Source organism: Vigna unguiculata, chromosome 2 (genome assembly GCF_037176805.1).
Source record: "Vigna unguiculata cultivar grain cowpea cultivar isolate G323 ecotype 2 chromosome 2, ASM3717680v1, whole genome shotgun sequence".
NCBI classification, from domain to species: domain Eukaryota; kingdom Viridiplantae; phylum Streptophyta; class Magnoliopsida; order Fabales; family Fabaceae; genus Vigna; species Vigna unguiculata.
Genome location: NC_140793.1, coordinates 36,084,886 through 36,105,547, shown reverse-complemented (window position 1 = coordinate 36,105,547; position 20,662 = coordinate 36,084,886). Strand labels below are relative to the sequence as shown.

Below are 20,662 nucleotides of genomic sequence, written 5' to 3'. Positions count from 1 at the left end.
TGTGTTAGAATGCATTCACCGCACCAATATTTCTTTGGTTTAGTTAGTAAACATGCATTGAAAGATGTTATCCGTCAAGATTGCGGTGGAAAAAAAAGTTAGACATAAAATTATTTTTCTAAACTATTTTTTCCCTCTCTATCTACAATATTTATTGTTAGTATTATAATGTAATACTAATAAAACAAAAAGGTATAGTTTAACAATAAATAGTAAATGATATTATAACGTTATGTATACGAGATGAAAAGTTTAAAATTAATAATAAATAAAATTTCACTATTTATAAGAAAATTTTAGTATTTTCTATACACTTAAAGGGAGAGATAATTAACAATTTGTTCTTTGTCCATTTTTCTCAATCATTTGCATGATTTTTCCCGAATATTTTCATTTTACATGTTTTCTCTTTTTTTTTAACTCATTTTTTACTCTATGTTTCCATCCATTTTAATATTTATTTGTCTGTTTAAATTTTCTACTCATTTGAATTTTTTTTACTGATTTTTCCACTTATTTTCAAGATTTTTCTACATTTCGTTCTTGCTCATGTGTGTTGGTTTTGATTTCTCGCACAAAGTTGTGCGTGTGATCATTCAAATAAAATTTATATTTTGATAGTGTTTTGATTGCAGTACTCACTACACTAGCAATTAAGGTTCAACAAACAATCATTAAAAAGTAATCAATAAAGTTAAATAGATGGTTATACCCCAGAAATGTACAACACGTAAAAAGTCTGCGTGTTAGCAATTTAAACAATTTACATTTGTTTTATATTTATTATTACAATATCTACAATTGAAAATCAGAAAGCAGCAAATAGGCACGTTTTGCCCATATGCTGCTGAGATCAATAATGTTCTAATAAATACACAACAAAACATCACTCTATTAAGATATTTATGACATTATTCGATTAAAAACTCAGAATAATCACCTTATGTAATTACTCCGTTCTGATAAATATGAGGAATGAAGAACTGTTTTTCGATGTTCTCCATACAATTGCATTGATTGCTTCCTCAACTAAAGAAACTAGACCCAAAGTTTCCACCATTCAGACACAGTTGGATCTAGCTGAAAAATGCAGGTATTGAGCTACAAATAGTTATATCAGTCATTGGGAAAATGCAGGCCGTATTTTACCAATAGTCATTGCAAGAACATGTTGCATATTTGAAGTGGTGAAATCGGTTTGAATCTCTAACAACAATCTCCTTCTGAAATAGATGTGATGCTAATTTCATGAAGTTGTGGCAGTCAACACAAATACGAATATTCTTCATTATCTTAATGACATTCCCACCACAAGGCAAACTTCCTTCATTCATTATGGCAAATACCAATGCCATCTTCTCACTGTGATGAAGCAACTGGTTTTCTTTGTGCTCAACTTCGGTGTCATATAAGGCTAAGCTAAGCTCCGGCACATAACCCATCTCTTTCATTTTTCCAATCAATATCTCAAGCTGGCTTAATATGGCCCCTTTATGCGGATGGTATTGAGCACCAGAGCCAAATTCATGAACCTGCTTCCCAATCTCAACCCAACTTAATCCTGGTTCTTTTCTTACTTTATAGTTACTCATTTCCTTCCTAATCAAACAAGCTTCTGTAAAACTACCGGCAGAGGAATATACGTTTGACATTTGCACATACCCCATTGAATTGTTTGGTTCCAACTCTTGAAATTTCTCAGCTGCTAATTTGGCTAAGAGAGTCTCACCATGCTTCCGGCAAGATCCAAGTAATGAACTCCAAATCACAGAATCAGGTTTCATTGGCATTTTACGTATCAACTCCTCAGCCTCAATTATCTTTCCAGCTCTTCCATAAAGGTCAACCATGCAGGAATAGTGATCTAGTTGAGGAGCAACACAGTGATCAACAGACATAGAGTTAAACAATGTCACTCCTTCATCAACCAGTCCAACGTGACTACAAGCTGAGAGAAGGGCAACGAAGGTAGCTGAATCAGGACAGACATCCATTTGCTGGAAGAGCTCCAATGCATCTTTAGCTTTCCCATGTATGGCATAAGACTTGAGCATTGAATTCCAAGAAACCAAATCACGGTAGCCCATTTCATCAAATACTTGTTCAGACAAAGCTAACGAGCCACACCTCGCATAAGCATGTATCAAGGCATTACAAAGGACAGTATCTTCCTGAAACCCTTTTTTAATTATTTGTGAGTGAACGGACATGGCATGTTGTTCTGTAACAAAATATGCACAAGCTTTTAAGGCAATGGAGAATGTATACCAGTCTGGAAAATAATTTTTACGATGAAGCTGACAAAAAAGAAGGAAAGCCTGCTCAGGATCACGTTCTGCAAACACAGAAATAAGTGCAGTCCATGACACAATATCCAGTTGGGTACTTGTATCATTGAAGATCCTATAACAGTCAGAAATGGGACCTCCAAGATTTGCATAGGATTTTATCAATGCAGTTATCACTTCAATTTCTGTAATGAGACCGCTTTTAACAGCCAGACAGTGCAATTGAAAACATTTCCTGAGATTCACGTTAATGTTGTCAAAAGCACCACATTGATTCAGTGAAGAAAAGACACTGAGCAGCGTGGCACGATCAAACCCAATTCCATTGCAGTACATGTGTGTAAACAGGCGAATGGCTTTGTCCCCAAGTCCACGAAGTTGAAAACCTGCAATCATTGAATTCCAAGATATAAGATTTCGGAATTCCATTGACTTGAACATGGTCCACGCATCATCCGCTCTCCCATCATAACCTGCGGTGGAGCCAGAGTGCTTGCTATACATTGCAATAAGAGCATTTGCAACATATACATTGGCATCCAAAGAAATTTTCAAAGCAACTGCATGTACCTGTGTGCCATATTCAATGTTACGCTCCTCACAGGCGCTAAGCAAACTTGCAAAAGCAAATTCGTTGGGGCGAAAGTGAGCCAGCAAACCAGAGAAGAGAGAGAAACACTCTCTGATTAGGCCAGATTGGGCATACCCGGAAATGAGAACAGTCCAGGAAACAATGTTTCTGCGAGACATTTGGTCAAACACGTAGCGGGCATAGGATAAGTGGCCACACTTGCAGTACATGTTTAGGATGTGATTGGTGAGAAAAAGGTCATTTTGAATTGTGGGGTATTTCTGCAGCATGTAATGGTGCAGAGCCATGCCATGTTGGAGGCACTTCTTCTGAGCACAAGCATGTAACAGAGAGGCATAGGTTTGAAGGGACAGAGAACTGTGTGTGTAAAGAAGTGAAAGAGCTTCTTCAATGTTGCCTTGTGTGGTAAGAGCACGTATCTTTGCATCAATTTTACTGGGTAAGATTTCTGGTTCTGCATTTGAAGTACAAAGATTCCGCAACAGACAACGTTTGAAAAACAAATAACGCACGACCTTTCTGGAGCATAACATCAATGCAGAGAGGTTGCTGGCACCAACAAAGACCATCGTGCTTAGTGTTGCATTGTTAGTTGTTTTTCTAATAATCTTTTTGGTGAATTCCTATCAATTTCATTTTTTTGGGTTAGAACTCATCTTCAATCTATTGTAAATGATAATAGTTCCGAAATTCAATTAGCAAATAACTAATGAACATTTTTTCATAATATTTAGATTTTTTATTTGATTAATTGTTGTAATCTATACATATTTTTAAATGCCAAATACTAAACATGTGAAAAACCTTTTCTAAAGGAGATTTAAATTTCAGTTTGTCATGAAGTAAAAGACTAACCTTTTTTATTAAACTCAGCCATTAACTTCACAAATATCAAAATATCTTTTTTCCTGGATAACAAACAGTGAAGAAGTGGTTCTAAAACTGTGATTCAGTTCTTCAACACATTTTCTGCTATTCTCCAATCTTTCGCATTTCTCATAACAACTCAAACCATAAATGTTGCATTTTACGAAACCCGAATGAATGTACAGTGTGTCATACATGACCTGAGTAAGTTGCTCTTGCAACAGACACAGTGAGACAAACATGTCTGTCTCAGTCTCAGGTTCTCAAGTTCTAAGTTTTCCCTCAATTCCACGACCACATTCGAACCCTCCGCCCAAACCTGCTGCACTTCCTTCCTCTTCTTCACCTTCTACTGCTTCCCGTGACACTGAAACCGATTCCTCTTCAGAACCCAACGCCGTTAAGGCCGTCAAGTTCGTCTACGCCAGAGCTTCTCCTTCAATCAGATGGCCCCACCTCAAACTTTCCGAAACCTACTCTTCCACGCACACCCAATTGCCCCCAGACGATATTTTCCCCGCCAGAACTCAACCTTTCGACACCCCAGAGGAACCCCCAAAACCGGGTCGCATTGTTGTGAACGACGACGAGGCCCAAGAAGCCTTGGGGAGACGCAGCAGGACGAGGGTGAAAAAGATGAACAAGTTGGCGCTGAAAAGGGACAAAAATTGGAGGGAGAGAGTGAAGTACTTGACAGACACGATTCTGGCGTTGAAGTCGGAGGAGTTTGTGGCCGGTGTGTTGGAAGAACGCAGAGTTCAGATGACACCAACCGATTTCTGCTTTGTGGTGAAGTGGGTGGGTCAGCAGAACTGGCAACGCGCGCTTGAACTCTACGAGTGCTTGAATTTGCGGCACTGGTATGCTCCCAATGCGAGAATGGTTGCAACCATTTTGGGTGTGTTGGGAAAGGCCAATCAAGAAGCACTTGCTGTTGAAATCTTCACGAGGGCCGAGTCAAGTGTAGGGGACACGGTTCAAGTGTACAATTCTATGATGGGTGTGTATGCGCGCAGTGGTCGCTTCGAAAAGGTAAAGGAGCTGCTTGATTTAATGCGTGAGAGAGGATGTGTGCCTGATCTTGTGAGTTTCAATACTCTGATCAATGCAAGGATGAAGAGTGGTGCAATGGAGCCTAATTTGGCTCTTCAGCTTTTGAATGAAGTGAGAAGGTCAGGAATTAGGCCTGATATAATAACATACAATACCCTCATAAGTGCTTGTTCAAGGGAATCTAATTTGGAGGAAGCCATGGCGGTTTTCAGCGACATGGAGTCTCACCGGTGTCAACCTGACCTGTGGACTTACAATGCTATGATTTCGGTGTGTGGTAGATGCGGGCGTCCCAGGAAAGCTGAGGAACTGTTCAAAGAGTTAGAGTCTAAAGGATTTCTCCCAGATGCTGTGACTTATAATTCCTTGTTGTATGCTTTTTCCAGAGAAGGGAATATAGAAAAGGTGAGGGAAATTTGTGAAGAGATGGTGAACAAGGGATTTGGCAAGGACGAGATGACATACAATACTATCATACACATGTATGGGAAGCAAGGCCGGCATGATCAAGCACTGCAGCTTTATAGAGACATGAAGTCTTTTGGTAGGAATCCTGATGCGGTTACTTATACTGTTTTGATAGATTCACTTGGGAAAGCGAGTAAGGTCGAGGAAGCTGCAAATGTGATGTCTGAAATGCTGGATGCGGGAGTTAAACCTACTTTGCACACGTATAGTGCTTTGATTTGTGCTTATACCAAGGCTGGTAGGCGAGAAGAGGCTGAAGAGACATTCAATTGCATGCGTAGGTCAGGGATCAAACCTGATAATCTAGCTTATTCAGTCATGTTGGATTTCTTTCTGAGATTCAATGAGATGAAAAAGGCTATGGGGATGTATCATGAAATGATTCGCGAAGGTTTTGCACCAGATAATGGTCTCTATGAGGTCATGGTGAATGCACTTGTGAAGGAAAACATGTGGGATGTTATTGACAGAATTATTGAAGATATGGAAAAACTGAGAGGCATGAATCCACAAATTATTTCATCTGTACTCGTTAAAGGGGGGTGTTATGATCATGCTGCTAAAATGTTGAGAGTTGCCATCAGCAATGGCTTTGAATTGGATCATGAAATATTTTTGTCTATCATGAGTTCGTATAGCTCATCTGCTAGATATTCAGAAGCATGTGAACTTCTTGAATTCTTGAGAGAACGTGCTCCAGATGATATTCAAATGATCACAGAAGCACTCATCATTATACTTTGCAAGGCTAAAAAGTTCGATGCAGCCTTGGAGGAATACAGAAGTAAAGGAGGACTTGGTTCATTTAGAAGTTGTACCGTGTATGAATCTCTTATTCAGGAATCTATACAGAATGAACTCTTTGACGTAGCTTCTCAGATTTTCTCTGACATGAGATTCAATGGTGTTGAGCCATCTGAATGTCTGTATCAAGCTATGGTGTCTGTCTACTGTAGAATGGGTTTACCTGAGACAGCCCACCAGTTGTTGTATCATGCAGAGAAAAACGGTATTATACTTGATAATAATGTGTCTGTTTACATTGATATCGTTGAAACGTATGGGAAGTTAAAGATATGGCAAAAAGCAGAAAGCTTGGTAGGGGGTCTCAAGCAAAGATGTTCAAAAGTGGATAGGAAAGTGTGGAATGCTCTAATACATGCTTATGCATTCAGTGGTTGTTACGAAAGAGCTAGAGCTATTTTTAACACAATGATGAGAGATGGCCCTTCTCCGACTGTAGATTCTGTAAATGGTTTATTACAGGCTTTGATTGTTGATGGGAGGCTGAATGAGCTTTATGTGGTAATCCAGGAACTGCAAGACATGGGATTAAAGATTAGTAAAAGTTCTATTCTTTTGACACTTGAAGCATTTGCTCAGGCAGGAAGCGTATTTGAGGTACAGAAAATATACAATGGGATGAAAGCTGCTGGTTATTTTCCTACCATGCATCTCTATAGAATAATGCTTAGATTGCTGTGCAAATGCAAAAGAGTACGGGATGTAGAAACCATGTTATGTGAAATGGAAGAGGCAGGTTTTAAGCCTGATCTTCAGATTTGCAATTCCATTCTGAAATTGTATTTAAGTATTAATGATTTTAAGAGCATGGGTGTGATTTACCAGAAGATTAAAGATGCTGATCTCAAACCAGATGAAGAAACTTATAATACATTAATTATAATGTACTGCAGAGACTGTAGACCAGAAGAAGGTTTCTCATTGATGAATAAGATGAGAAGCCTTGGTCTGGAACCTAAGCTGGACACATACAGAAGCTTGATCACTGCATTCGGTAAGCAACGCATGTATGAACAGGCAGAGGAACTTTTTGAAGAGCTTAGATCAGATGGTTATAAACTGGACCGTGCTTTTTATCATTTAATGATGAAAATGTATAGAACTTCTGGTGATCATCTGAAAGCTGAAAATCTACTGGCCATGATGAAAGAATCAGGGATAGAGCCCACGACTTCCACTATGCATTTGCTTATGGTTTCTTACGGTGAATCTGGGCACCCTGAGGAAGCTGAGAATGTCCTTAAAAACCTGAAAACAACTGGAGTGGTTCTGGATACTCTACCTTATAGTTCTGTTATTGATGCATATCTCAAAAAAGGGAATTTTAGTGCTGGCATTGAAAAACTCACAGAGATGAAAGAAGCAGGCATAGAACCGGACCATCGAATATGGACTTGCTTTATCAGAGCTGCAAGCTTGTCTGAGCGAGCAGATGAAGCCATCATTCTTTTAAATGCACTCCAAGGTTCTGGATTTGATCTACCAATCAGGTACTGATTAGTTAAAGAATTTACTCTTTCATATTTGTCCAGTTAATAATATATACTAATTGTTCTACAGGCTTCTTAAAGAAAAATCTGAGTCACTAGTTTCAGAAGTTGACCAGTGTCTGGAGAGACTAGAACCTGTGGAAGATAATGCAGCCTTTAACATTGTCAATGCATTGTTGGATCTCTTGTGGGCATTTGAACTACGAGCCACTGCATCATGGATTTTCCAATTGGCCATCAAGAGAAGCATCTACCGCCATGATATTTTTAGGTAGGTATTCATTATAGGTACTTCTGCATAATTCTTAGCTGCAGTACACATTGTGTATCTCTTGTCACAATTAAAGTTCCTTATTGCTTATATCAATCAATTGCAGAGTTGCTGATAAGGACTGGGGAGCTGATTTTAGAAAACTATCTGCTGGTTCAGCTCTTGTTGGTCTTACGTTATGGCTTGACCACATGCAGGTGACTTCTCTTTCCCTTTCAAGTGCTTTCAAAATTGCTTACGTTATATTTTACCAAATTATAAGGTTGACTTAGTGGGGTAAAGTAGAGATTTAAGGTTGGTTTGGTTTGGATAGAACGGTGGAAGAGGTTGTCGGTTCAACTTTTCTCCTGACAAATACAATGTTGACTGTTCAAGTATTCTAGCTTCTATGTTTGACCTTAACATTGGAATGTTGGTTTGAATGCAGGATGCCTCTTTGCAGGGCTATCCAGAGTCACCAAAATCAGTTGTACTGATAACAGGAACAGCAGAGTATAACATGGTATCCCTTGACAGCACAATGAAGGCATACCTTTGGGAAATGGGGTCGCCTTTTCTTCCTTGCAAAACACGACAAGGTGTTCTTGTAGCAAAGGCTCACTCCCTCAGAATGTGGTTAAAAGAATCACCATTTTGCTTGGATCTGGAGTTAAAAGATGCCCCAAATCTCCCAAACTCAAATTCAACGCGGCTTATTGAAGGATGCTTGATAAGACGTGGCCTTGTTCCAGCATTCAAGGAGATTACTGAGAAACTGGAAATAGTGAGTCCCAAGAAATTTTCCAAATTGGCTTTGTTACCTGATGATCAGAGAAGTAAGACCATTGAAGCTTATACTGAAGGGAGGAAAGAGAAAATGGAAAAAATGAAGAAAATTGTTGACCCCAGAAGGCTGAAGAGGATCATGAAGATCAGAAGCATTAAAAGAAGGAAATATTTTCGGGAAGCATCGATTCCAAATGCAATTGGGAAACAGAGGACTTTCAAACCACTTGGTACCGAACGACTGTCATAATGTAATGCCACAAACTCTGCATTTTGCAAGCTTACGTTGTACAGATAGCGCTCTACCTTATACAAACATGAAATGTTGACAAAAAAAGAAAAAAAAAAAGTTAAATGTTATTTCCATTCCATTACCCAAATGTTCATTCAAAGCTCATATGTCAGAAGAATTCACTCCTTCACCAAATAAGCTTAAGTGTTAATGGGAAGAGTTGAATCCATGAACTCTATCATTTTTCCTTCTAATTTTACTACCAAGTCTATCTTTCTTTTTGTTCTAGGCTCAATTCTTATCATTCTCAACTTAATATCCTAATAAATAATAATATTAATAGACTTAAATATATTTTTAATTTCTTAAACGAAAATGAATTTTACTTTATTTTATGGGGATTATTTATAGAATGGATAAATGTAAAGACATGACATCTCTAAATAAATGAATTCAAATTTTAGAAAACTGAAAATAAAAAATATTTTACAATGAATAAAACGGAAATATATTTTTTATAAGAATTCTAAATTCACAAAAATTAAAAAAAAAATAAATATATATATATATATATATATATATATATATATATATATAAGAACTAAATTCAAAATTCGGTCAGTTGTGCTTGACATTGGTTGAGAAATAAATATAAACAAATCAAAATGAGAAAAATGATAAATTGTTGGTTTAGGTTGATTTATAGCTGAAATTTATTGGAATTAGAAATCTTGGTAAAATTTATTTCTTGTTTAATAAGTTTTTAAATCTTCATAGTTTTTAATAAATTTTATTAACAAAAAATAAAGTGTGTATTGAAAATAATGTGTTAGAGAAACGTGTGTGTAGTAGTAGGCTTTTATAGTTTCAGTTGGACCCTAATAATCCAAATGGATTCTGAACTTGGAATAATAGTTAGCTCAGACCTACCTTAGCAAACTTCCTCTTTCCAAGACAGAACATCGACAACAGATGGGTTTGATTGCACCGCTTAAATTTCGATCTGAACAAATTTGTTTCGGATAATTGTTTTGTCCTGTTCGAGTTTGAGGTAATTCGTTTCGGATATTTGCTTACGAACTATTTGATAAAATGCCTAACATGGATTTGAATCCTTAGTAGGGTTTTTAGGTGGCTGATTCTGATATTCCAAAGGATTGAGATTTTTATATTGCTTATTGTTTTCACAACGTTCCAATCTGATGCAATAAAGTGTGAACGAACGAACTCACCAGCATCGTTGTTCTTTATGTGCAGAATCTGTGCCCCGAAAACTTGTATAGATTTGGAGAAAACAAGATGCGATGGGAAGCTCCAACGTGAAAAGGTTTTCTGGGATGCAGAAACAAGTACTCAGTCTTTTCAGAGGGTTTCTGCGTGCAGCACGTTCCAAATCGGAGGAAGAGCGACGCAAAATAGAGTCAATTGTATCGCAAGAGTTTCGGCGTAATGCAAAGAGTGTAGATCGGAAAAATTTTCTCTACATTGAGTACTTGCTTCGTCGTGGCAACAAACAGCTTGAACAACTAAGGAACCCTGGTATCACTGGCTTATCTTCATTGCAACTTCATTTCTCCAAAACTGATTCCAATGCCCATTCAAGTATTAAGGGTTGAAAATGTTTGTATTTTTACCATTAGATTTAGGGTTCTATAATTGCCTACAAGAAACCCAACGAATTCATTTATGTTTGGGTCATGTTTCTCGTCTATGACTATGATTCATTAACAAATGCTTGCTGGTTAAGCCTGCCAAACTGTTCAAATCATGAACATTCAATAAATTCAAAATTTCAATCAAATCATGCAAAGCATCTTTATTTTAATAATGCGTTAGAAAATGCACTGTTGAAGGTATTTTTATTCTATACATTTTAGTGAACTATTTCTATAGAAAACAATTAAATTGTGTTGAAAGCATGATTTCATGTTTTAGACTTAAGCTTCATTGAAGCTACTTTTGTAAGTTTCATGATTTAATTTTTGTTCTGTTCATGGTCCGTCAAGAATAGAAATCACTTTTTCTTGTGTATCCACTACGCGTACTATCAACTCAATCAAAATATATATATAAAAAAAAAAAAAACTAAAAAAAAGATTAACAAGAAAGTACGTGTTAATTTCTCGTCCAAAATTCAACTTTGATTACTAGTTTTAAAACATCACTATGTATCCAAATTAATTTTCTAACATCTATTTTCTAAACGGAAAATCACGTGACACTACACCCACATTTTATTTTGAATCAACTTTGTTAAAGAAGGTAAATTTAAAATCAATTCTACAAATAAATGTCTAGTCCCGAACTTAACCTACTTTGGACATTTAACGCGATCCACATCTCGTCTAACATGTTATGATGTTATTAAGGGTAGCATGTTACTAAGGGTAAAATAGATGGTGCAAGTTAATGAATTCTTCAACCCCTTTTAACAAAAAATTATGCTTAATTTAACAAATAACGCACGCTAATTTATGAAATTGAAAACCATGTTTACACAGGATTCATGAAACTAACCGGGGAATATTCGGCGGGAAGCACTGAAGTACTAAAGAGTCTGAGTGGCGTTAAATGTATTCAGCAGAACAGAAATAGGAGAGATGCAACAATCTCGACTAACTTCCTTATAAATCCTTCGAAGAAGAAACAACAGCCGTAGGCAACTTAGATTTTTAAGAATTTGTAACATGAGAGCACAGGGGCCTATTAAAATTATATTTTCATGTTCCACGTTCATAATGTAAAACAGTACATATTACAGGCAATTCCAGAGCAGGATACACCAATAGGAGCCATAAAATTAGAACATGCTAATACTAGAATTTGGTTGTTAACATAGAAAACATCATCGAGGAGCACCATAAACCTGGGTGGAGTCATATTGGGGGTAAGCAGCAGGCTGTGGTGACAATGTCTTGCCATACGCAGCCGGAGCAGTGGCCGGTACAGCCCCATAAGCTGCGGATTGTGTGTTGGATTGTTCATAACCAGTTTGAGCTTGAGTGGGTTGAACATAAGCTGGTTGCCCACTTGGTTGGGCTGTACTATATGCTGGTGCGGCAGCACTGCTATAAGCAGGATCTTGGGGTGCTTGGTAGCCATAAACTGCATTGTTGGGAGCCTGCTGCTCAGGGTAACCTGGCTGTGAAGATGGGTATGATGCATAACCAGTGGGCCCGACCTGTGCATAACTGGCAGCAGGTTGGGCAGCTGGCTGACCATAACTGGGTTGTGGCTGGGTATAAGGTGCACCCGATGCAGGTTGCGGATGACTGTAGCCATCTGCAGCTGGTGCAGACCCATAACCAGGATATGCTGTTTGTGATGGCCCAGATACAGCATATGGGTATGGTTGTTGGGTAGGCACATTGGTCCCATATGACTGGGCAGGAGCAGAACCCTGATACGGCATTTCTCCTGGTTGAGTAGCTCTAGGATGACCATATGATTGTTGTGGCTGTCCCTGTGATGGCATGCCATACAGTGGAGGCTTGCCGTATTGCTGAGGTGCAGGGTAATTAGGCTGAGCACCAGTCTGAGGGTATGTCGTTTGAGAATTTACATGTCCTGCATACGGATGTTGAGTAGGAGCACGATTTTCATACTTGGAATCCTCGTATCCCTGTCCATAACCTTGTTGAGGAAGTCCTGCCTGAGAATAAGCTGCTTGATGACCATAATCCTGACCTTGTGACTGTCCATAGTTGTAATTCACCTGAGTCGGGGCTGGACCCATAGATGGTAGAGGGGAAGGACCAGTACCATGTGGTGGGGCTGAACTAGGAAGCTGTGTGGATGGTGGAGCATCTGATAAATGACCCCCTTGTCCTCCATAATAATCATAACCACCATTGTGTGGGGGTGGAGCTTGAAAGCTGTGGTGAGGCCTTTGTTCCCAACCAGAACCATAGCTGCTTCTTGGAGCCATATGTTGAGGGTAATTTCCATATGGAGGGGCATACGGTTGATTATGAGAAGGATATGGCCCACGATGCTGGTAATCATATGCTGAGGGGTGGCCGAAATGAGAACCCCTCTGACCCCATTGGGGTGGGCCACCAGATCCACGTGGTGGGCGATAGGCCTGCTGACCAAAGCCACCAGATGATGGCCTGATGGGCTATTCAACCAAAACACAAGATGAAGTAAGTAAACAAGAAAATTCTCTTAATCAGAACAATATCGTACGCAGAGCTAGACCAAAAGCAGCTTTCAACACCCATATTTTGATAAGACATTTAAAATTCATGAGTAGTAGTAGTCAAATTCAATGTTAATGGATGTGCCACCCAAAAAAAGTTTTCGTCGGAAAGTTGGAGTTACATCTATATCATCGCATAATTATATAAATGGCACGCAGACTAAGTCATCAGAATTTGATAAGGATATACTGAAACTGCATGGGAGCCAACAGAATAGTATGTAGCAGGTTATAAATATAATGTAATATCCATAGCATGTCATATCATCATGCGCTCAAAAAAAGGCACGCAGACTATGTTAATAGAATTTATAGTATGACCAAATCTGGATGGGTTGTAACATTAGTATGCAGCAGATGTAAAAATAATGTATATACGTAGTATGTCAATCATCAGATGCTTGACTACAGTAGGTAATCCAGTATAATACACTACATAAATAAAATCAAACCAAATGCTTGATGTTATCACGGGGATAAAAGATCTCACCTCAGGAAAAGGAAGGAGCCGGACAATGACAAAGCAAAACTCATAATGCTCTATGAGCTAAATTCAATCTATCAATTCAACGAGTGGATAATCTTACAAGTGATGGCACATTGAAGTTTAACATCTTTAAACAAACGTATAAATGTGTTCTAAAAAATGCTCAAAAGATTACAGTGAAAACTAAAAGCAATAAATACTAGGTTGATATTAAAGGGAACAATAAATATATTGAATATGTCAATGTTGCTCATAACCACTAATCGGTGATGAAAGGTTAACATTTTACAGGCAAAAGGCAATGAGAATGCATGTTTGTATGCTGAGGACCGAACACAAAAGACTTCCACTATGTTATGAATATTCACAAAAGCAGACTTAAGTTTTCAATATTCAAATCCATGTTTTCATCAACAAACATGATCAAGTAGGTGTCCTTGCCCTTGTGTATTCACAACACCAATTGAACACTCATCTAACAGCATGCTATGCTAGTACTTTAAACCACAACTATCATTAGGTTCAATATATGATAGACAGCATGATAATGAACACGTTATACTGGGATTGACACCTGGTCATATGATTTACGTTAATTTTAACATCCCCAACCTCAATACACACCATATGATATGAATTACTTATTAAATATTTGAGTATTGAACTAGATAAAGAAAACACAACCCTAACATAGTTAAAATCATCAGACTCCATTACTTCACCAGGTATGACTTTCCTTCCAAAAGGTCTCATGCAAATCACACAGCAGCTCTATTTGAGCACCAAGGCCAGCACAACATATTCTTACTGAATCATGATTTTTAAGTCTTGAAGCAATCTTACCAACCATTAAACATCCTGCAATCTGAGGTTTTAATGCCAGCCACCTCTCTTCAGTGGATGAAAGTGAATATGTTGTCTACGCTACATCAAGAAAGCAATGCTGACCCCAGGGAAAAGACAATAGCCAAATCTGCATTTTTAAAGCCAACCAATTCGAAATTGGCACCTTCAAGAAAAATAAATCATTGCAACTGACATCTTGGTTTACATATACGATCTTCTAAGAAGATTTAATTGACCTTGGCATGGATAATTGTTCATTTCCCAAACTCATGAACACGGTTTCAGGTTATCAATCTCACTTCTATGGCAGCAATAGATACAATACTTCCATAAATGGTTCATACAGGCATTGAATACATGGGATACTTCCTTGAACACAATCAAGATTTCTATTGCTTTCACAATACAATTGTAGGGTAGCAATCAAACCCAAATAAAACAAGCACAGATATATGAGGATTGTCTAGATCTGTATTCTATACATGCACACTACATGGAAAATGTCTAGATTCCGATTTACAATGATAGCTATATACAACTAATAACTTTTGGTATTTTTTTTGTTTCATTTTTGCATAAAATTTTTAATGAAGTAATAAATAAAACTCGTGATTACAATGGGAAATTCAACATCAGTGCATCCAAAATTAACAAGCAATATTTGGTGGCATTACCCCAATAACAAACATGGTTATGGACACAGATTACACAATAACCATACCACCCACAATCATTAAAAATTACTGCAATTTGTTCAGCCAAATTCAACACATGGATATTAACATAAAATCACTATACATAAAATTTGTCAATAAATCAACACCAATGCAGAATAATGATCATTAATGTAAAGACTATACTAAGATAAACAGGCACCAATAATATCCGAATATTAAAATTGTAAACTTCCGCAACATAAGCCATGTATAGTCACACACACCTGATTCATAACTTCTTTTATCAATTCTTGTGCAATTTCAATTTGCCTCTTATCACCAGTAACTTGAACAGTTCTTTCTTTAGAATCATCCCCTTCTGGAAGATGTTGAGGAATCAACTAAAACGTGAAAAAAAGAATTTAATCAAAATTCACAAGGTAAAATCGAAAAAGGAGAATGAAGAGATTATAAAATTGTGAGTTAAATATACCAAAGATTTCAATTTCAAGTTAAATAATTCAGTATACATATACATGAAGACTAAAAGATATGAAAATATTATTTCAAGATCAAAGACAACTATAATTAACACTCAAATGTGAGTGTTCAGCTAAACACACAAGTAACAACAAACATCATGAAATATGTTTAAGTCTCCAAGCCTAAAATAAACTCAATATACAAGAAACATCCTTCTTATCAGATTCAGCAGTATGCATTTAGATGACATTTAGCTTTAGGACACACATCCCTTCATAATGATGATCAATGTTCAGGCAAGGACCATAACGATCTCGGCAGGAAAAAACTAAAACTGCACTCAAGTACAAAACTTTCATATAACTAAGAAATAAACTAGCATTGAATAACTGAATTTAACTCATAAGAGATAACTAAGACACATTGGTTTGACAATGAGTTGGTCACCACTGGTTAGTTTACATAAAATATGCAACAAATTCACATTTCATAGATCTATTCATTAATTTACAATGAGATGTATTTCAAAAATCAGAATGATTTCAAGAAACATGACAAATCAGGATGCACTCCATTATATTATTCTTTACCGTGCATTCAGAATCAAAGTATTACAGTTAAATTTTTAAGCTTTGATATAGAGCTCATTATTAGCAGTTTAATCCTTTACAAATTTGGATACAATATTGACTACACAGATTTAATACAAAAAGGTTCAAGGTTAACGATAACAACTACCTGGATCCGTGCCCCAGATTTGGTCTGCAGGCTTTTAATTGTTTCTCCACCTCTCCCAATGATTAATCCAACCTGTATAAAAGAAACACAACACTCTTAAGATACAATAATAAAAAGAACGAATAATGATTTTTTCAAATAAAACAAATTTATAGATTATTAGTCTATCACCTTTTCATTTGGAACTTGTATCTGAATTTGTTCAGATCCAACAGTAGCTTGAGCAGGGGAGAGGCCGCGTGCTACAAGTGAAGGAGATCCCCCAGCATCAGCCTGCCAAATATGAAAATGAAACAAGCATAAGAATAAAGACAAGAAAAAAGTAGACAAACAAGAGCAAGATGAAAAACGGATATGATATCAAACCTCTGCAATCACGGCATTCATTAGTTTTTCTGCCTTATCAATACTTTCCAAACTTCCTATCAATTCCACAGACCTTGTTGCACAGTGGGGATCAGCATCAGCATCCCTAGTGATCTGAATCTTGGCACCTGAATTATATTGTAGGTATCGTATAGTATCCCCAGCCTTCCCAATAAGTACACCAACCTGTGCATAAAAAAGTAAATCATTAGAAAACAAATCCAAGACAGATGTTCAATTAATTAGAAAATAAGACAGCTTCAAGTGAGAATGTAACAAATGCGCGTGCAACTAACTTCATTGTTGGTACCTAAAAGGATTAAAGAAAGCATAGCAAAATAGAACAAATTTAAAAATAATAACTCTTGATTGGTTCAGTACAAGTTTCTATATTTCACTCCTGTACAGTTTTATACATAGCATTACACGTGTCAAGTTTGTTATGTACATATAATTCCTTCATCCTTGTATAAATGGCTAGAGCCTTTACTGTATTGACGGGAGAATGATGAGGTCAATGAGATATTCATTCTGAGATGGTATCAAAGCTCCTTTGGGGACTACGGTGGTCAAAACACTGATACGAATATTTGTTGCTCTCTTCTTGTAGATGGCTAATCAGAGCTCCACTTATGGTGATTACCTCACCAATCCCTCACAAGCAGTAGTCTCACCGCTCGCCCTCCCCTCCAAGAATAAGTTGAAGCTTGTAGATGGCAGCACTCTTCCTCCGTCAGCAACAGATAGGCATGGGAGTGATGATTCATAGACCCATTGATGATTCTGTTATGCAATCCATTCTCCGGATTGATCAAGCTTCAGAGGTATGATAGGATCTCCATGACCGTTTTTCTCAAGCTAATATGTTTAGGGTTTCTGATCTTCAGGAATGAAAATAACAAATGATAACAACTTGTACTAAACCAATCAAGAGTGATTATTATTTGGTAATAGACTCTGACCAGTCAATAAATATGATATAGAACCAAGAACCATAACAGAGAAACCCCAGAACCAAAACAAGTTGAACAAAGGATCGTTCTTTACTTTTCATTGTTTCAAAGAAGGAACATGGTAGTCCGAGGAGGAAATGGACAACTACTGCATCATTCTTCACTCCATTTAAATGAAAAGGTGTGTAGTAAGGTTACAATTTAATGATCAGTGGCAATGAAGACAGGGTACAGCCTAAGCAGCAATAATACAAGCAAACCAAGCAAAAGCAGGTGAAGCTTCTTAAATCAATTATAAATTCCCTATTAAAAAATGTATCTTATGTGTGGGGATTAAAATAGAAAAATGATATATTTTAAGCAGAGAAAAAAGTATATTTTGACTACTACTGTGAGATTTCGATAATGACTGGTTCCCGATGACTAATGTATAATGACTAGTTGCAGTATCAAAACCACATTGACAATAGGAGAAGCCCGCACCCGTGATACAGAGGAAGGTACTTGTAGAAGGACGTAAAGGGTGTGACAGGCATGGATGCATAGGTCGTAACCCCAAAATAAAAAACAAGGAAGTTGCAGCAACGCAATAAAAAAAATTTATATTTTTGTTAAGTGGAGGAATTATTATATTTAGTTTATTACTGTGAATTTCAAATGATAATAACCATTATGGTTGTTGAATATGACGAAAGAATTAGTAAAATATGTCACTTAATATTTAACTCCCGTGTAAAAACATTAGCTTTGGTTTTTAGTCCTTACAAATACGATATTTCTCCTCTAAGTCCCCGGAAATATTTTATTATTTAATTTTAGTTCCTTAAAAAATATCAAATAATGTACTTGTTTTATTTTAGTCCCTATAAATGTACCACATTTTAGTCCTTGATTTATGTTAACAAGACTCTTTTTGATGATGTCACCATTGCTCAGTTGGCTATTTTGTTGACATTCCATGTGATGTCATCACTAAATTTACAAATAACGCTAAAGGCAGGAACTAAAAGCAAAAAAAAAAGAGAGGAAAACTAAACAAAAAACTAAATAGGAACTAAAATCAAAACATCCTCTATTGTGACCATTAAAATGTTAATTAAGTCATATAAATAAACTACGCAAGTGAGTTTTTCATAATATAATATGGATTAAACCTAACTAAACCGATAAACTAGCTCAACTAGATCCACCCTATGATTCCCCCGTTTCCTCTTTAGTCCCAAACCAATCATGTCGATTGTCACTGGCAATTCATGAGTAAAAATACAGTCAGACAAACACAAACATGACTACTTCAACTACAACAAAAATCAACTGTTAGTGCTCAAACACAGATGCATATTTTGACTAATATTTTCAAACTGAGTCCCAATTCTAACAATACATTAGAGCCCATACAAGATGCAAACACATGTGCAACAGAACTGTTAATTGCAGAATACCAAAAAGAAGCAAAACTACAAACCATGACAGAGAGAAAATTTCTCAATTGCATTGTGTGCTTCAAAGTAAATGATCAGTACCCACAAAATCTAACACCGACACAAACATGTAATATAATAGAGCCCCATAACATGCATCCAAGAGAATCGAAATACCTTGTTGTTAGGAACCTCAATTCTCCGTGTTGTTACCTCAGCCTCGGACGCGGATTGCTTGTGTTCAGAAGAAGCGTCTTGCTGAAATCAAGTACAGTAAATTCATAGAATATAAATAATATTTTAAAGCAAAATACAAATAGGTAAGAACAACTACGGTGTTCAAATATACAGGAATCCAAAATAAAATATTTTCACAAGCGCACTTAATATAACATAAAAATCTAAGCTACATAATATACACCTTATCATACGGAACCTCCACACTGGGTTGGTTGTCTCCAGAAGTATCTTGCTCAGTTGCGTCCTTAGACTCTTGTTGAGTTTCTTTAGAAGGCTCCTCGGCACTTTCATGTCCAGCGTTCTCGACAGGAGATTCTCTGGCATCAGCTTGCTCGCTATTCTCACCGGATGTTTGTTGAACAACAGTTGCCTCAGACGGATCTTTGGCAGTAGATTGATCAGGCTCGGGAGTAACATCCTCCAAAGCCGATCTTTCCTCGGTTTCATTCCCTTGATCAGCATCTTGCTCATCTTGATGCCCGTTTGTATCAGCTGTTGACACCAAAACCGGAGTAAGATTTACACAAAAAGGTCCTCACAAGAAAAGTACCATGGGGAGTGATAGAACCACACTCTTTCTAAACCACACCCTATTACACGCTGGAATGTATTCAGAGTCATAAAATGCGAGCAAGATTCATTAAAGAGAGTGTAACCCACGTAATTCCATGATACCCAGTAAATTAAGCCGATAATGCAATTTAACTGCTGTGGCGCTAGCATTTAATATAAATCATTTCTCCTCTTTCTCTCTTTCAGACCTAATATATATCATTCTCGAGGATTATTTCACTAACAATATTCTAACGAACAGAAAAAATCATTACCGCCATTGCAAGACACGAATAATTGAATTGGAAAACAAATTGACGATTACAGTACCGGGGACATCCCGCTGGTCGTCGAGGCGAGGACGCTTGTTCTCGGTCTCTCCGGGAACCGCCGCATCGGCCGTTTCGCCGTCGAGGTTGGAGTTGGAGATGGCATTAGATTCGGTGGTTTCGGGCTGCAGATCTTCGAGTTTGCGCTTGTGATCGGAGGGAACGGGGCTGCCAGCAGGTGCCGCAACTTCTTCCTCCGCCATGAGCTGTGAAAGATAAACGTGCGAGCGGGAGTGTGTGGTGAAAGAGAGAGAGGGGTGGAGGGAAATGAGGTGGTTCGAGAGGAATGGATATTTATTGTGTCACTGCCACTCGCTGGTTCTGATTTTAGGGTTACGACCTACGCACCCATGCCAGTCACACCCTAGGCTTTTAGTACAACTGGTACCTACCTGTTTCTCGCGGGCCGTTGGGCTTTTACTACTGTTAATGGGCTCTTTCTTCCTGAAGGCAAATTCTTCCTGCACCCCATGCCCTTCACAGTACCAATATTATCCTTTTGAGAATCTATTTATAATACCATTAGCACAAAGTGCAAAATATTCAAACAATCACAACAA

At 37.4% G+C, this 20,662-nt stretch overlaps 4 protein-coding genes across 5 annotated transcripts; 2 read left to right on the top strand and 2 right to left on the bottom strand.

The window, feature by feature from the left end:
- Positions 1-722: 722 nt before the first annotated feature.
- On the bottom strand, positions 723-3,593 carry LOC114173219 (Tetratricopeptide repeat (TPR)-like superfamily protein). Its single transcript, XM_028057484.2, has one exon. It carries the CDS (start codon positions 3,447-3,449, stop codon positions 1,146-1,148), a length of 2,304 nt encoding a protein of 767 aa, XP_027913285.1. The 5' UTR covers positions 3,450-3,593; the 3' UTR covers positions 723-1,145.
- Positions 3,594-3,780: 187 nt separating this feature from the next.
- Positions 3,781-9,118, top strand: EMB1270 (Pentatricopeptide repeat (PPR) superfamily protein). Its single transcript, XM_028058388.2, has 4 exons — positions 3,781-7,562; positions 7,633-7,833; positions 7,940-8,030; positions 8,261-9,118. The coding sequence occupies exons 1-4, from the start codon at positions 3,988-3,990 to the stop codon at positions 8,846-8,848; spliced, it is 4,455 nt and encodes a 1,484-aa protein (XP_027914189.1). The 5' UTR covers positions 3,781-3,987; the 3' UTR covers positions 8,849-9,118.
- Positions 9,119-9,701: 583 nt separating this feature from the next.
- On the top strand, positions 9,702-10,631 carry LOC114173992 (LYR family of Fe/S cluster biogenesis protein). The gene is made up of 2 exons (XM_028058710.1): positions 9,702-9,881; positions 10,088-10,631. Exon 2 carries the CDS (start codon positions 10,135-10,137, stop codon positions 10,444-10,446), a length of 312 nt encoding a protein of 103 aa, XP_027914511.1. The 5' UTR covers positions 9,702-9,881; positions 10,088-10,134; the 3' UTR covers positions 10,447-10,631.
- An 868-nt stretch (positions 10,632-11,499) lies between these two features.
- Positions 11,500-20,459, bottom strand: LOC114173803 (uncharacterized). 2 transcript variants are annotated; one of them, XM_028058415.2, is made up of 8 exons: positions 20,104-20,459; positions 19,403-19,713; positions 19,159-19,239; positions 16,608-16,793; positions 16,413-16,514; positions 16,239-16,313; positions 15,305-15,421; positions 11,500-12,950 (listed from the first exon to the last, which is right to left on the bottom strand). In XM_028058415.2, the coding sequence occupies exons 1-8, from the start codon at positions 20,303-20,305 to the stop codon at positions 11,676-11,678; spliced, it is 2,349 nt and encodes a 782-aa protein (XP_027914216.1). In that variant the 5' UTR covers positions 20,306-20,459; the 3' UTR covers positions 11,500-11,675. The 2 variants fall into 2 exon arrangements, with proteins under 2 accessions (XP_027914216.1, XP_027914217.1); XM_028058416.2 differs by having other exon boundaries at positions 16,242-16,313.
- Positions 20,460-20,662: the final 203 nt, after the last annotated feature.

What these genes read in the sequence shown, in the direction of transcription:
- LOC114173803 (XM_028058415.2), bottom strand. Translation starts at nt 20,305, where the DNA reads ATGGCGGAGGAAGAAGTTGCGGCACCTGCTGGCAGCCCCGTTCCCTCC. An exon ending in CTGGGGCACGGATCCAGGTA is followed by an intron (nt 15,422 to 16,238) that starts GTTGTTATCGTT and finishes TTCACGTTTTAG; the next exon opens with TTGATTCCTCAACATCTTCC. An exon ending in TAAAAGAAGTTATGAATCAG is followed by an intron (nt 12,951 to 15,304) that starts GTGTGTGTGACT and finishes TTGGTTGAATAG; the next exon opens with CCCATCAGGCCATCATCTGG.
- LOC114173992 (XM_028058710.1), top strand. Translation starts at nt 10,135, where the DNA reads ATGGGAAGCTCCAACGTGAAAAGGTTTTCTGGGATGCAGAAACAAGTA.
- EMB1270 (XM_028058388.2), top strand. Translation starts at nt 3,988, where the DNA reads ATGTCTGTCTCAGTCTCAGGTTCTCAAGTTCTAAGTTTTCCCTCAATT. An exon ending in TACCGCCATGATATTTTTAG is followed by an intron (nt 7,834 to 7,939) that starts GTAGGTATTCAT and finishes AATCAATTGCAG; the next exon opens with AGTTGCTGATAAGGACTGGG. An exon ending in TATGGCTTGACCACATGCAG is followed by an intron (nt 8,031 to 8,260) that starts GTGACTTCTCTT and finishes GTTTGAATGCAG; the next exon opens with GATGCCTCTTTGCAGGGCTA.
- LOC114173219 (XM_028057484.2), bottom strand. Translation starts at nt 3,449, where the DNA reads ATGGTCTTTGTTGGTGCCAGCAACCTCTCTGCATTGATGTTATGCTCC.